This window comes from Atta cephalotes (genome assembly GCF_000143395.1).
Source record: "Atta cephalotes unplaced genomic scaffold scaffold00003, whole genome shotgun sequence".
Taxonomy (NCBI): domain Eukaryota; kingdom Metazoa; phylum Arthropoda; class Insecta; order Hymenoptera; family Formicidae; genus Atta; species Atta cephalotes.
This window is the reverse complement of record NW_012130067.1, coordinates 1,963,555-1,976,594: the sequence shown is the minus strand read 5'-3', so window position 1 is coordinate 1,976,594 and position 13,040 is coordinate 1,963,555. Positions and strand designations below refer to the sequence as shown.

The 13,040-nt window shown below is 30.8% G+C and overlaps 2 protein-coding genes across 2 annotated transcripts; one reads left to right on the top strand and one right to left on the bottom strand.

The window, feature by feature from the left end:
* The first annotated feature begins 3,027 nt into the window (after positions 1-3,027).
* Positions 3,028-4,602, top strand: LOC105625131 (serine/threonine-protein kinase PAK 1). The gene has a single exon (XM_012206474.1). It carries the CDS (start codon positions 3,028-3,030, stop codon positions 4,600-4,602), a length of 1,575 nt encoding a protein of 524 aa, XP_012061864.1.
* Positions 4,603-8,287: 3,685 nt separating this feature from the next.
* Positions 8,288-12,603, bottom strand: LOC105625120 (dihydrolipoyllysine-residue acetyltransferase component of pyruvate dehydrogenase complex, mitochondrial-like). The gene is made up of 11 exons (XM_012206463.1): positions 12,483-12,603; positions 11,884-12,065; positions 11,635-11,810; positions 11,269-11,443; positions 11,032-11,195; positions 10,748-10,899; positions 9,241-9,374; positions 9,004-9,180; positions 8,737-8,921; positions 8,554-8,654; positions 8,288-8,463 (listed from the first exon to the last, which is right to left on the bottom strand). The coding sequence occupies exons 1-11, from the start codon at positions 12,601-12,603 to the stop codon at positions 8,288-8,290; spliced, it is 1,743 nt and encodes a 580-aa protein (XP_012061853.1).
* Positions 12,604-13,040: the final 437 nt, after the last annotated feature.

Below are 13,040 nucleotides of genomic sequence, written 5' to 3'. Positions count from 1 at the left end.
TTACGTGATTATTTTCAAGAGAATTACGTTTATTAAATATTTTTAAAAATTAAATATTTTAAAAATATTAATTGATTTTTTCTGTTTTAATTTAGATTTTATATTCTTTTTGTTACAGAATCATCGTAGCGACGTTGCAGATGAAACTCCGCTGTTGCGCATCAAATTGGTGAGTGATGAATTAATATTTTTATTGAGATAACGAATGCGTGGTGATTTTATTAATATGTCTGTAGATGCACATATGTGTGCATTAATTTAATAAAAATGTACCTGTATATTTTTTATAAATGTATAGCGTTCCATGCATCCGTTGCCTTAAAGTGGATAAGTTAGAACAGATTAGGATAAATTTAATCCTGGATGCTTCTTCTTATGGTTTTTATTGTACATGCACTGTAAAATTTATGATATCATGTTAAAACAAAAGATAATAAAATATTTGTATTTTTTAAATATATGAAATACAGGAAATTAAATATATAAAAAATATATATATATACATATAAAAAGTAAATAGGGTAAACAAAATTGTTGTCTCTAAATATCATAATATTGAAAGTTTGTTACAGTATAAAAAATATGTTTTATTATTCTTCCTACCTATTCTATTTTCAAATATTCATACAGGATTAAATTTTATATAAGTTGGTGCAGAAAAGCAATACACATATGCATGCATATATATGTATATTACATATTGTTTTTTAAGATATTCCTTGTATCGTTTTTTATACACTTATTTGTGTATACTTATTTGTATACATTACTAATGAAATAACAAATATTTTAATATAGCGTATATGTTATATAATTTATTGACAACCTCTCGTTTTTTTATAAAAGATATTTTACGATTATTAATTATTAATGTAATTTATCTAAATGCACTGACTTTAGTCTAAACTTTTAGAAAACTTATCCATATGTAGTTCCTGGATTTTATACATTCAGTAGTAACATGATGTAAGATCCAATATATATTTTGTCAAGAAATATAAGAATATTATCTCATAATTACTTTAAAATTGTGTTTTTGCGTCACTTAAAATGTACTTAATTTTGAAATAATAAATTATACAAAATATTATTATAATAATTTCAAAAATATTAATTTATAAAAATATATATTATTATTTTATAATAATTATAAAAAATATACTTGTTGATATGTGAGGGAAAATTATCTCTTTTGGATCTTACATCATTTATCTGAATTTTTCATATGCTTTGAGATGAGATGATTTCAGCAACAAATCGTTCGAATACGTACATTGGCCTTAAATTTCATCTGATAGTAATCGATGTAGTAATTTTCAGTTTATTTTTAAATTGAAGTTATATTGTGTAAAATTTATATTAAAAAATTTTTCTAATTTCATAATATTTGAGATTCATACAATCAAAATGTTGAAAATATTCTTCAGAGATTTTTTTTTAATTTAGATCTATTTTTAATCAAATACTTATATTTTTTATTGTGAATAGACGCGAATAAATGCGAAATTTATTCATGTATTAATAAAATTATATTATTGATAATTAATATTTAATCAATTTCATTAATATGATGGCCCTTCGCGACGCGTTCGTGTTTCGCAGATCATACAAAATAAAAGTAAAATTTTACACTTTTCTTGACAGCAAAAAAGAATATTTCTCCTTGCTATCAATTTTTGACATATTAAGCCAGAATATTGGCTAAAAGAAAGACGAGGACCTGAACGAAATAGGTTGTATAATACCAATCTAATTTTTTGAAAAATATATAAAAATAAATTCTGAATATTTGGGTGGGCAACTTGCTCGCAAATTGCGAGTTCTTATATTATCGATTTAAAATACAATAATAACCAATAAATAACAGGGCTAATGAGAGCCAGTGTAGATAATGAAGCGCAAGATAGATTTTATAGATTTTTTAATCTACAAAATCTAGCTGCACTTGATTATTCGCACTGGCTCTCATTAGCTCTGTTAGTTATTAATTTTTTGTATTTTAAAAATTAAAAATTTGTTTTAATTATTATTATTTATTCCTCACTTATTTAATACGATCGCAATTTTGAATTTATCAGTATGCTATAAGACATGATTAGGCATGATTAGGCAAAACCTAGCTGCTACATTCTTTGCTTTCAGCAAAGAAAGCAGTTTCGCAATTGTTATAAATTGTTTAATTTAGGCCCAATTGCACCACCGTTACTTTGATTTTAAGCGGCTTAAAACTCTTTCTGTCTCTGTCTCTTTTTGACTTTAAAACGAGATAGTTTTAAATCTAGTTTTGTTAGAGTTAAAGTGACATTGATGCAACTGGGCCTTAATATTATTAGTACACATTTAAATTCATAGAGAACCTAAAGCAAGAACCAATCGTGTTGAAGAATTTTACAACATTTACAAAGCTTTCTCTGTTGAACACAGCCATTAACGTATTATATTCGCGTAACAACATATATATATATATATATATATATATATATATATATATATGTTATTATATTATATTATGAAATAATAGAGTATAGGAATACGGGGTTTAAATACAAACTGTCGGCAAAAGTGATGAAGACAAATGATGCATATAGGCAATCGATTTGTAGACAAAAGGTGTCATCTCCATCAGGAGCATAAAAATGGATATTGTTATGTAGTTGAGATTCACTTCTTCAGAGAGCAGTAGTGCGCGGGTGCATTTGCGATTACAGTAAAAAGGCCCTCGTGTTCTTTCTCAAGTTTCTCTCTGGTAATAATATCGTCTGATGATACGTCTGTCATTATTACGTTGTCAGCACTGATAACGTTCGTCCACCGGCGTGTAATCGGGCGTGAGACTCAACGATGTGATCGTTGTGGTGGATAATAATTTACAGAACGATACGAAACATTAGCATGAGCATCGAGAGTATTTGAAATCGTGGGTTCGTTTAGTTTCTTTTTCCCTCTTTCCTTTTCTTCTCGAGAATTACTACGCGTGGTCACGAAGGAGCAAGGATAAGGGAGAAGAGCGCGAGAGTGCGCGCGAGAATGAGTCTCAACCTGACAAAGCTATTCTCAAAAAAGAGGAGCGGTTCTCACGTCGATACCGTGGCCGCGGAAATTGGTCTCCCGACTAATGTCTCGCACAAATTTCACGTGAGCAAAAATGCTGAAACCGGGCAGTTGGAGGGTCTGCCAGACCCGTGGATACGTTTGCTCAACACCCAGATCTCCAAGTCAGAGCAAAACGAGCATCCCGACGCTGCTTTGCAGGCCATCAAGTTTTACAATTACTCGATCAAGCGCAAGCCGCAGGATCAGGAAGTCTTCAAGCCGTTCGTCACCCAGGACCTGATCGAAGAAGAGTCGCAGGAGATCAACAACATCCTGACAAAGAAGTATCATTTGGACGGATCTGATGATGATCGCTTAACTTCTGAGAGTTTGACGAATGAACAGACGTTACCCGAGCTACCGCCGAAAGTAAATAAGCCACTAAAACCTCCGAAACCACCAAAACCACCGAAACCACCAAAACCGGCACCACGCAAGTGCAACGACAGAGTGGAGAAGACTCTCACTGAGATATTAGAGGATCTAAACACATATAGAATCAGTAATGATGAAGATGTACCGTTACGAGAAGAGGAGGAAGAAAATGTTTTGCCAAGCAGAATAGAGGAGAGTCCTATTCTGCGAAGGAAGACGGAGTGTACGGGTGTAAGACTCAGTGATGAACAGATATATGAGGAACTCAGGGCTATCTGCCAATGTGGAGATCCTAACTTGCGCTTTGAAAGAACTAAAGAGGTAGGCGCTGGTGCCTCTGGAACTGTGTTCATAGCCACTGATCTTCAGTACAGTCAGAAGGTAGCTGTGAAGGACATAGATTTATCGAAGCAACCAAAGAAAGAATTGATATTAACTGAGATCAAGATTCTTAAGGAGTTCCAGCATCCAAATTTGGTTAATTTCCTCGATGCTTACCTTGTGGATGAACATCTTTGGGTAGTTATGGAACTGCTAGAGGGTGGACCGCTCACAGATGTCGTCACTGAGACAGTGATGAAGGAAGTTCAAATCGCAGCTGTTTGCAGAGAGGTCCTGAAAGCAATAAGCTTCCTGCATACTAGAGGCATTATTCATAGAGATATTAAGTCAGACAATGTGCTGTTGGGAATGAATGGTACAGTAAAAGTAACAGACTTTGGTTTCTGTGCGAATATCGACGGTGATGAGAAACGGCAGACTATGGTTGGCACTCCATATTGGATGGCGCCAGAAGTAGTAACAAGGAAACAATACGGCAAAAAGGTGGATATCTGGTCGTTAGGTATAATGGCTATTGAAATGATCGAAGGAGAACCACCTTATATGAAAGAGACACCATTGAGAGCATTATATTTAATCGCTGCCATTGGTAAACCGTCCATTCCGAGATGGGACAGCCTCAGTCTGACGTTCCAAAATTTTTTGGAGAGATGCCTCGCTGTGGAAGTTGATGAGAGAGCGACTGCTGACGAGTTACTCTCTCATCCGTTCCTAGAAAATTGTGCGGAATTATCTACACTCACTCCACTGATCCGTGCGGCGCAAAGAATTCTCCACAAAGCATTTCACTAAATATTTATTTAAAAAACTGTAATATTCATAATATACCATTTCACGATACTTCATTGCTGCTTATATGTTGTGCTAAATGATAAAAAAAAGATATTTTGTAATTGAAAGCTTCAAAAGAATTTCGTAATTATTATCACTTCGATTTTAACATCTTAAACTTATTTAACTGCCCTTCGTTTTTATTCCACTATGTTGGTTTATATATTATGAAACCAAAGCATAATAGTTGATAATCATTTTAAGATTATATTATTCACATAAGTATTATCGTTCAAACAATCTGATAGTTATTTTTAATGCTACTTAATTATATCATGATCATTACTCTTGCAAGATAGTATCGTGAAAATCATTTGTGAAAATGTTTAGACAAATTTATCGATTTTTTAAATAAGTAGAATTGCAACAAATATTAGATTATTCGGTGTTCTAATTGGCAATATTTTTACCATTCGGCTGAATACCGAATAGTCTTAATCATAAAAATACCAAAAAACTATGAAGTATAGACAATTTCTTTCTATTTGTAGAAGCCACAATGTGTGCTCATAAAAGTAATGAAAATACTAATTTTGCTAAAAGCAAACACTAAACTATACTAATTGTTAGCGGACAAACTTGTTACATTCTACGATAAGCCATTACACTTAAGCTTTAATTCTTTGAGTCACAGTTGAATGTGAGATGAATGAATGACTATAATTGGTCAATGTATCTTATGGCTTAAGACTTAAGTAAAACTTAAGTAATGGCTCTTTGTAGAAAGCCCATCACACATGCACATGTGCACGAGGGCGCGATCAGAAAAATCATCGCATTGTTTTTGTAAAAATCGTGTCTAATATTCAGTTATTTCGCATATGGCTTTGTGGAATATTCAGTATTCGATTAGGGCTGTGGTCAAAGTCTCGCTACAAATACTTTGAAACATTTTATGGACTAATTAGAAGAAAGAATTTTATAAATTCCCATTTTACAAACTGACCAATTAAAAAACATTTCAAAGCGTTTGTAGCGTTGACCATACCCTAGGTGTCGAATATTAAAATTTCTCTAGAAATGTTGTGTGCAATATAATTCATGATGAATTAGGATTTTGCTCAGGTATTTCCGCTCAATGATACTACGTCGATATGCATTTTATTATTCAAGTTGAGTATTCATCAAAACAACAAATGGAATGTTTTAGCTGTAGATAATTGTGGACAGAATGCATTTTTATATACTTTTTTGAAGAATGAGTGGAATTTATACAATATTTTGAAATATTGTATTTTTAATACTATTTATAGTTATATAGTATAGTATAAAAAGTTCATAGTACAGAATATTTTTCTTAAAAAAAAAAAAACTGTACTTATATCAATGTAAAGAACCATCAAGATATCAGAGAGACAAAATCAGTTATATAACTCTGATAATAATTAATGAAAGTCCCTCAAATTTGAAGCTCTTAATTCTTTCCAAGAAAAGTAAACTGGATAAGATTCGCACATGTTTAATAATATAAATTGATATAAGATAAGTTCTTTGACTGTAATTTGTTTAAATTTATAACTTATAGAATTTTTTGACTATATTACTTTCAATTCAATTTATTAATCATTTTCAAATTTATAAGAAAAGTTATACGTTGAAATATTAGTATTAGTCATATATGAAATCATTTTGTGCACGAAATCGAGTGACACTGTTTATTATCGTCAGGCAATGCATCAAAAATTAAAAATTACCGTTATGAATTACGTAACGACAATCATTCTACAATTCATTTTTTAATAAAATTTTTTATAAAATTATTAAGATGTGCATACACTCACATATACACACATTCATATATCTAACTTTGTAAGACTTTTATTCCTACTTTTATAAAACATATACATTTTTGAAAACTTTTGTATTTTCTAAGAGCGCGATATTGCTCAAACATAATAACATATAGCTAATATTCATATATTTTTAAATAGCTGATATATGTACATAACTGATATTCAAGTGTTTATAATACAGTGTGTTTGACAATGAATGTGTAATGCGTATAAATGATTGAATTATTGTAAAAAGTGAATATTCTATATCCTTATCTAAATATTTAAGATGATTTGAGCAGTAATATCAAGTATATATGAAATCACGACTGTGATAAACGAAAGTTAAGTTGTATTAAATACTTATAAAGTATAATTTTTGTGTCTTATATACATGATATTAAATTACCATACATGAAAATATCAAGTTGTGACAACAGTTTAAAGTATATAATTATGTTATAATAATTAACATGAAAGCAAGACAAGTGTTGTCTTCAATCATTTAACACATTAAGTGTCTGCTGACGAGTAAATATATTTAAACAATATTGTAATCGTTTGCACGATTTGATAAAAAATTGATGATAAAAAATTATTATTTATATATTTTATCAGTTTTGATAAGATATAAGAATTTAAAGTTTTTGAAAAAGAGTATTAAAATTAAAATTAAATGCGAGAAATGCCTTATTAAATAAATACAAATAATTTTAATTAATAATCAGCATAAAAATATCATCAAGCAATAATAATAAAGTTGTGACTATAATAAAAGTTAAATATTTGTACAGAATATTAATTTATGCTTTCTAAAAAGACATGAGATGCTATGATGTGACTTTGAGAACTGCATATAATGTAATTGTAATATATTATTTTTCTGTGTATGAATATAAATGGATATTGATACATCCGTAAGATATCACGTATTTTAGACAATAAATATTTTATTTAGGAAATGAATATGTTCATTCCATATTATCATTAAACTAACCCAATAATATTTAATTTACAAGTAATATACAAGTGAACCATTTATTGATACATATTTCCAATTAATAAATTAATTAGAAGTAAATTGGGAGTTTTATATTCCACAAATTTTTTTCAATATTCAGACATAAATTTATATCTAAATATTTATAATAATATACAACGAAGACATTTATATTTCATAATTTTAACTCAAAAGATATACATATGATTCTCATGTGTTATATCACAGAATCAATAATTTGAAGATTTTTACAAAAGTAGACATAAATTAACATTCTAATTATTATTTACAAGATTTTAAATATGAAATAATAGACACTTATTCTCTATCAATTTTTTGGATACCTAAATTAATTAAAAATTTTTTAAATAATTAAAAAGTTATACTGAAATATTATAAAGAATGTTTAAAAAAATCAATTAACATTTAGTATTTAGATTCACTTAATGTTGTCACTAATTAATTTACAAATGAAGTGAGAATGTGTCTATTTTGAGAGTATAAATACATAAATTATTTCCTTTGGTCAAAGTTTTTGATAACAGAATCATTTGAACTTTACAATGAACAGAGTTATTTGCAGAACACTTATATAAATATATATAAATTGTTTTATATTTTTGATTATATATCTGGCACAAAAAATAAAATTAATATTAATTAATTCTTGTGTTTATTTCAAAAACAGTCAGCAATTATTATATACATTACATATACAAGTTATATTAATTAATATATTTTTTCTACTTAAATTCTATTTAAAAAAAAACAGTAATATAATTACAAAAACAATAATTATTTAACTCTCTTGATGCAAGAAAGCTGTTTTTGCAATAAACACTCTAAACAAGAAATTATTTAGAATGATGAGTGATTAATATGCATCACGTTTGTACCTCAGTGCTTGTACCCTGCCAGCTGTGAGAAAAATTGGATCCTCTAATGTTGCTTTTAAAATAGCCAAAAAATTAGCCGCTTGATCTTCATCAATCGCTCGTCTATCGTATGATAGTTTTACTGACATTTTCGTTACCTTCATTAATGACAAATCTGCAAGCATTGCAAAAGTATTATTAGTAGCTAGAAAAGTTAGTTTGGTATTATCCATAAAATTTTTATAAAGTTTTTCGCAAAAATTACCCAATTCTTCGCGTCCTGCGCCTACAGCAAGAATAGCAGTTTGTGGAGGATTTATAATAGCGGAAAACTCTTTGATGCCAAACATTCCCAAATTCGATATTCTGTACAATAAAATTGCATATATAGCATATACACGTACACATATGCAAACATACTTTACGTGTATTATTGATCAAGGCTTACGTAAATGTTCCTCCTTGGAACTCGTGTGGTTTGAGCTGTCCCTTCCTCGCTTTTTCGGCTAATTCTCGAATATTTTTAGAAATATCTGTTAAGCTTTTAGTGGCAGTATCGAATACTATTGGAGTAATCAGACCATTTTTTGTCGCAACTGCTATAGACACATCCACTTTTGGAACTCGAACAATCTAAGAGTTATCGATTGTTAATATGATAATTGAATTGCATAGCTTAACACAATTATATCATAGTAAAGTTAATCGTACTAACCTGTTCATTTTGATATAACGTATTTATATCAGGACATTCAACAAGTGCATGAGCCACAGCTTTGGTAATAAAGTCGTTAACTGACACACTTATATCCTCTGTCTTTAATTTTCCACGTAATTCGAGTAATTTGTCGATGTTTATATCCATAACTGCGTAAGAGTGTGGTATAGTTCTCTAGAAAAGAAAAATTGCTTCGATTAAATTAAATAATTAATTACAAATGTAATGCCATACCTTCGATTCTCCAAGTCGTTTAGCGATAACAGCACGAATGTTGGATATTTCAATATCTTCATATGGAGACGATCGATCAGATGGGACAGATACCTCTTCTAAACTTGGCGTTTTAACAACTTCTGGAGGAGGTGCTGTAAAAAAATAGTCATAAAATAAATATTGGGTTGTCCAGAAAGTGCCGATTTTTGGTAGGTGGCGTAAGGACAGGTCTGAATATATCAGAACGATTGAAAACAAATGACATGCGTACATATCATAAAAGATGATACTTCAGGCATACTTGGAAAAATTTGGTTGCGATACGTTAGTTTTATACGCCTTTGAATATGGAAGAAAACAAAGTGCATTTTAGGCATTTAATGCTTTTCTTTTACCGGAAAATGTCACACAAGCGGTAAACAAGATATGCGCTGTTTATGGCGAAGGTGCTGTAGCTGAAAGAACTGTGCGAAAGTGGTTTGCTATGTCTAAAGCTGGTGATTTCAACCTTGAAGATCAAGAACGCCCGGGTAAGTCTTCCATCACAGATGAAGATCAGATTAAAACACTAATCGAGAATAATCCATACGATATATAAATTAGCAGAAATGTTGAATATGTCAAAATATCCACCATCAACGTCAAATTCATCATCTATGAACATTTTGTCAAGCTTGGCTACATAAACCATTTTGATGTATGGGTTCCTCATGATTTAACGGAGAAAAATCTGATGGATCGCATTTCCATTTGCGACTCGCTCTATAAATGCAACGAAGAGACACCATTTTTGAAGCAAGTAGTGACGGGGGATGAAAAATGGATCATTTACAATAATGTTGAGCGAAAAAGATCTTGGGGAAAGCGGAATGAACCACCTTTAGCCACCGCAAAAGCTGGTCTTCATCCAAACAAGGTCATGCTCTGATGGGATTGGAAAGTGATCCTGTATTATGGGCCAAACAACGAGACGATAAATTCAGAGAAGTATTGTTCCTAATTAGATGAACTGAAGACAGCAATTGAACAAAAACATCCAGAAATAACGAATCGGAAGGGCGTCGTGTTTCATCAGGATAATGCGAGGCCTCATGTGTTTTTGATAATTCGAACATGTCTTCGATAACAAAAGTTGGAGTTCAATTGGGATGTTCTACTCTATCCACCATATTCACCAGATCTTGCGCTCTCTGATTTCCACCTATTTCAATCATTACAAAATTCCCTTAATGGAAAAAGCTTCAAGCTTCTTTGGTCGAGGTAAAAAATCACTTAGAAAAGTTTTCCGCTGAAAAACCTGAGAGATTCTGGAAGGATGGAATTTTCAAGTTGTCTGAAAGATGGAGAAAAGTTGTAGAACAGAATGGCATCTATATAATAAATGCATCTATTTAATAAATGTATACTAAAATTTAAATCTTTCAATTTTCCTTCAAAATCGGCACGAACTTTTCGGACAACCCAATATTAAATATTTTATAGATGCTCCAAGAGAGATAGTATTATTTCAATATATCATATTTACCGGATTTAGGCGTAATTTTTTTAACATCGTGTATCTGAATGTACGCCAAAACATCGCTCTTCAATAAACGATTCGTACGTCCAGTGCCCTTGATTGTTCCAGAACTCAGGCCATATTCTTCCAATAATTTCTTTACCGCCAAACCATACATTCTGTACAAAAAATATATGAATTGCAGTACAATTATTTATTTGCAAGAGTATATTAAATATGGTTAAATATGGAAATAATAAATAAATAAAATTAATTCAATTATATAAATTATCTAAAAAATTAATACATACTGCCCATTTGATGGTTTTGCATTAGCTGGTGCGGTCGGTTTAGTAGGACTTGGTGCTGCAGATATTGCTGATTCAGTCGGAATAACAGCTTTTTTCCAATCCATTCCTTTTTCAACCATAACAGCTATCAACTGTCCAACTTGTACTTGAGATCCTTCTGGAATCTAATAAATAATTAATTAGTTTAAGAAAGAATTATAATGTAGAATTTTTTATCGTTAATAATTGAATATGTACAAGAATTTTTGCGAATACTCCTTCTTCCTCCAATTCAAAGGACATGACAGCTTTGTCTGTCTGTATGTCTGCTAACGCATCACCCGGCTGTATTTCATCACCTTCCTGCTTCAGCCACTTTACAATTGTACCTGTTGTCATAGTTGGTGACAAGGCAGGCATAGCAATGTTTTGTCTGAAAATAAATAAAATATTTAGAAACAAATTCTGAAAATGTTAACTGTTGATTTATAAGCGTATAAATGTATAAGCATTATATACATTCAGCATTATTTTAAATCTAGTATATTAAAGGAACTAAATATATAAATATGTGAGCATTATTTCAATATTACTTTAAAGCACAGTATAATTAAAGAATCATACTGGCCGGATGGTGGTTCAGCTTTCGTAACAGGTGGGCTTGCCTCAATAGAGGATGATGCTGCTGAAGAAGCTTCTGCTAGACCAGCTGGCATTTCTACTGTTTTCCAATCTTCATCAGCCTCTACAGTGAGAGCTATCAGAGTTCCTACTTTAATATCTTTCGTTCCTTCAGGCACCTAATCAATATATGTTGCATAATTTGGATGCAATCCATATATGATTTGATTGATTCGTTGCTAAATTACATACGATTATTTTCGCCATCACACCTTCGTCATCAAATTCCATTGTAACAATGGCTTTATCAGTCTGAATTTCAGCAATAGCGTCGCTAGGCTCAATCTTATCACCTTCCTTTTTTAACCATTTCACTATGGTACCACTTTCCATAGTAGGTGATAATGATGGCATCGACAATTCTTTTCCCATTACTGAAAACAAATGTCTCTATGCTCATCTTCATAAATTAAAACTTTCATTATTATAAATTTGCAATAAATGTAGATATGCAATTGAATAAAATATTTTTTTTGCAAAGTAATGTTTAAATAAGAAAATCGATGGAAAAAGAAATTATGCTGAAATGATTGCAAACAGATTGAATGTTAGGTATCGCATGAAAATTGATTGCATAATCAAAAAGACGTGGAAATTTATTTATCAAGCGCAGCGAAAAGCTTAATTTATAATTGTCAGACATTTGTTTTTTCGTTTAACGTTCATATCGTAAACAAGATAATTTTATCTCTCACAGATATTTTCATAAAATTTGGTTCACTTTTGAAGATAACCTCAAAATCAACTACTTTGCAAGAAAAAAAATCATAGTTTATGAATAAATGTCATACCATCGAGAATAGTGCTGGTGTGAAAACATAATCGTTGATAATTTAAGGGCACACGAAGCGCGTTGGGATTAGCGTATTTCAATGATAGATGCACGAACTTGGACCTTAATATGTGCGCCATTTTTATAGTCAGGCAAGACAATGATCAGATCATCAGTCCGCAGATTGACAAACTCGCGATTTGTCTGCAAGCCGTGACCTCAAATGACCTTAATTTTTCGTGCTACGTGTTTATCAGTAGGTTCTGTTTGCTTGAGTTCCTGAAAATTTTTGCACTTAAGACGAGATAGATATAAGAGGACGTTGAAGAGAGAGAGAAAGTAATAAGATTCAGAATGCACAAAAGTAAGCAACTGATACCAAAACTAGTTCTAAAACTGGTTTTAAAATCAGTTTACATCAGCTTTTAAAAACAGTTTATATCAAGTATTAAGTCCTTAGTTTCTATAAATTTATTTATAATTTATTTTTTCTTCAACGCTTTTCTTGTTGAATTTTTACTTTGGAAAAAGAACATTAAATTTAAAAATTTTGATTCACAATCAGTCGTGGTATCTT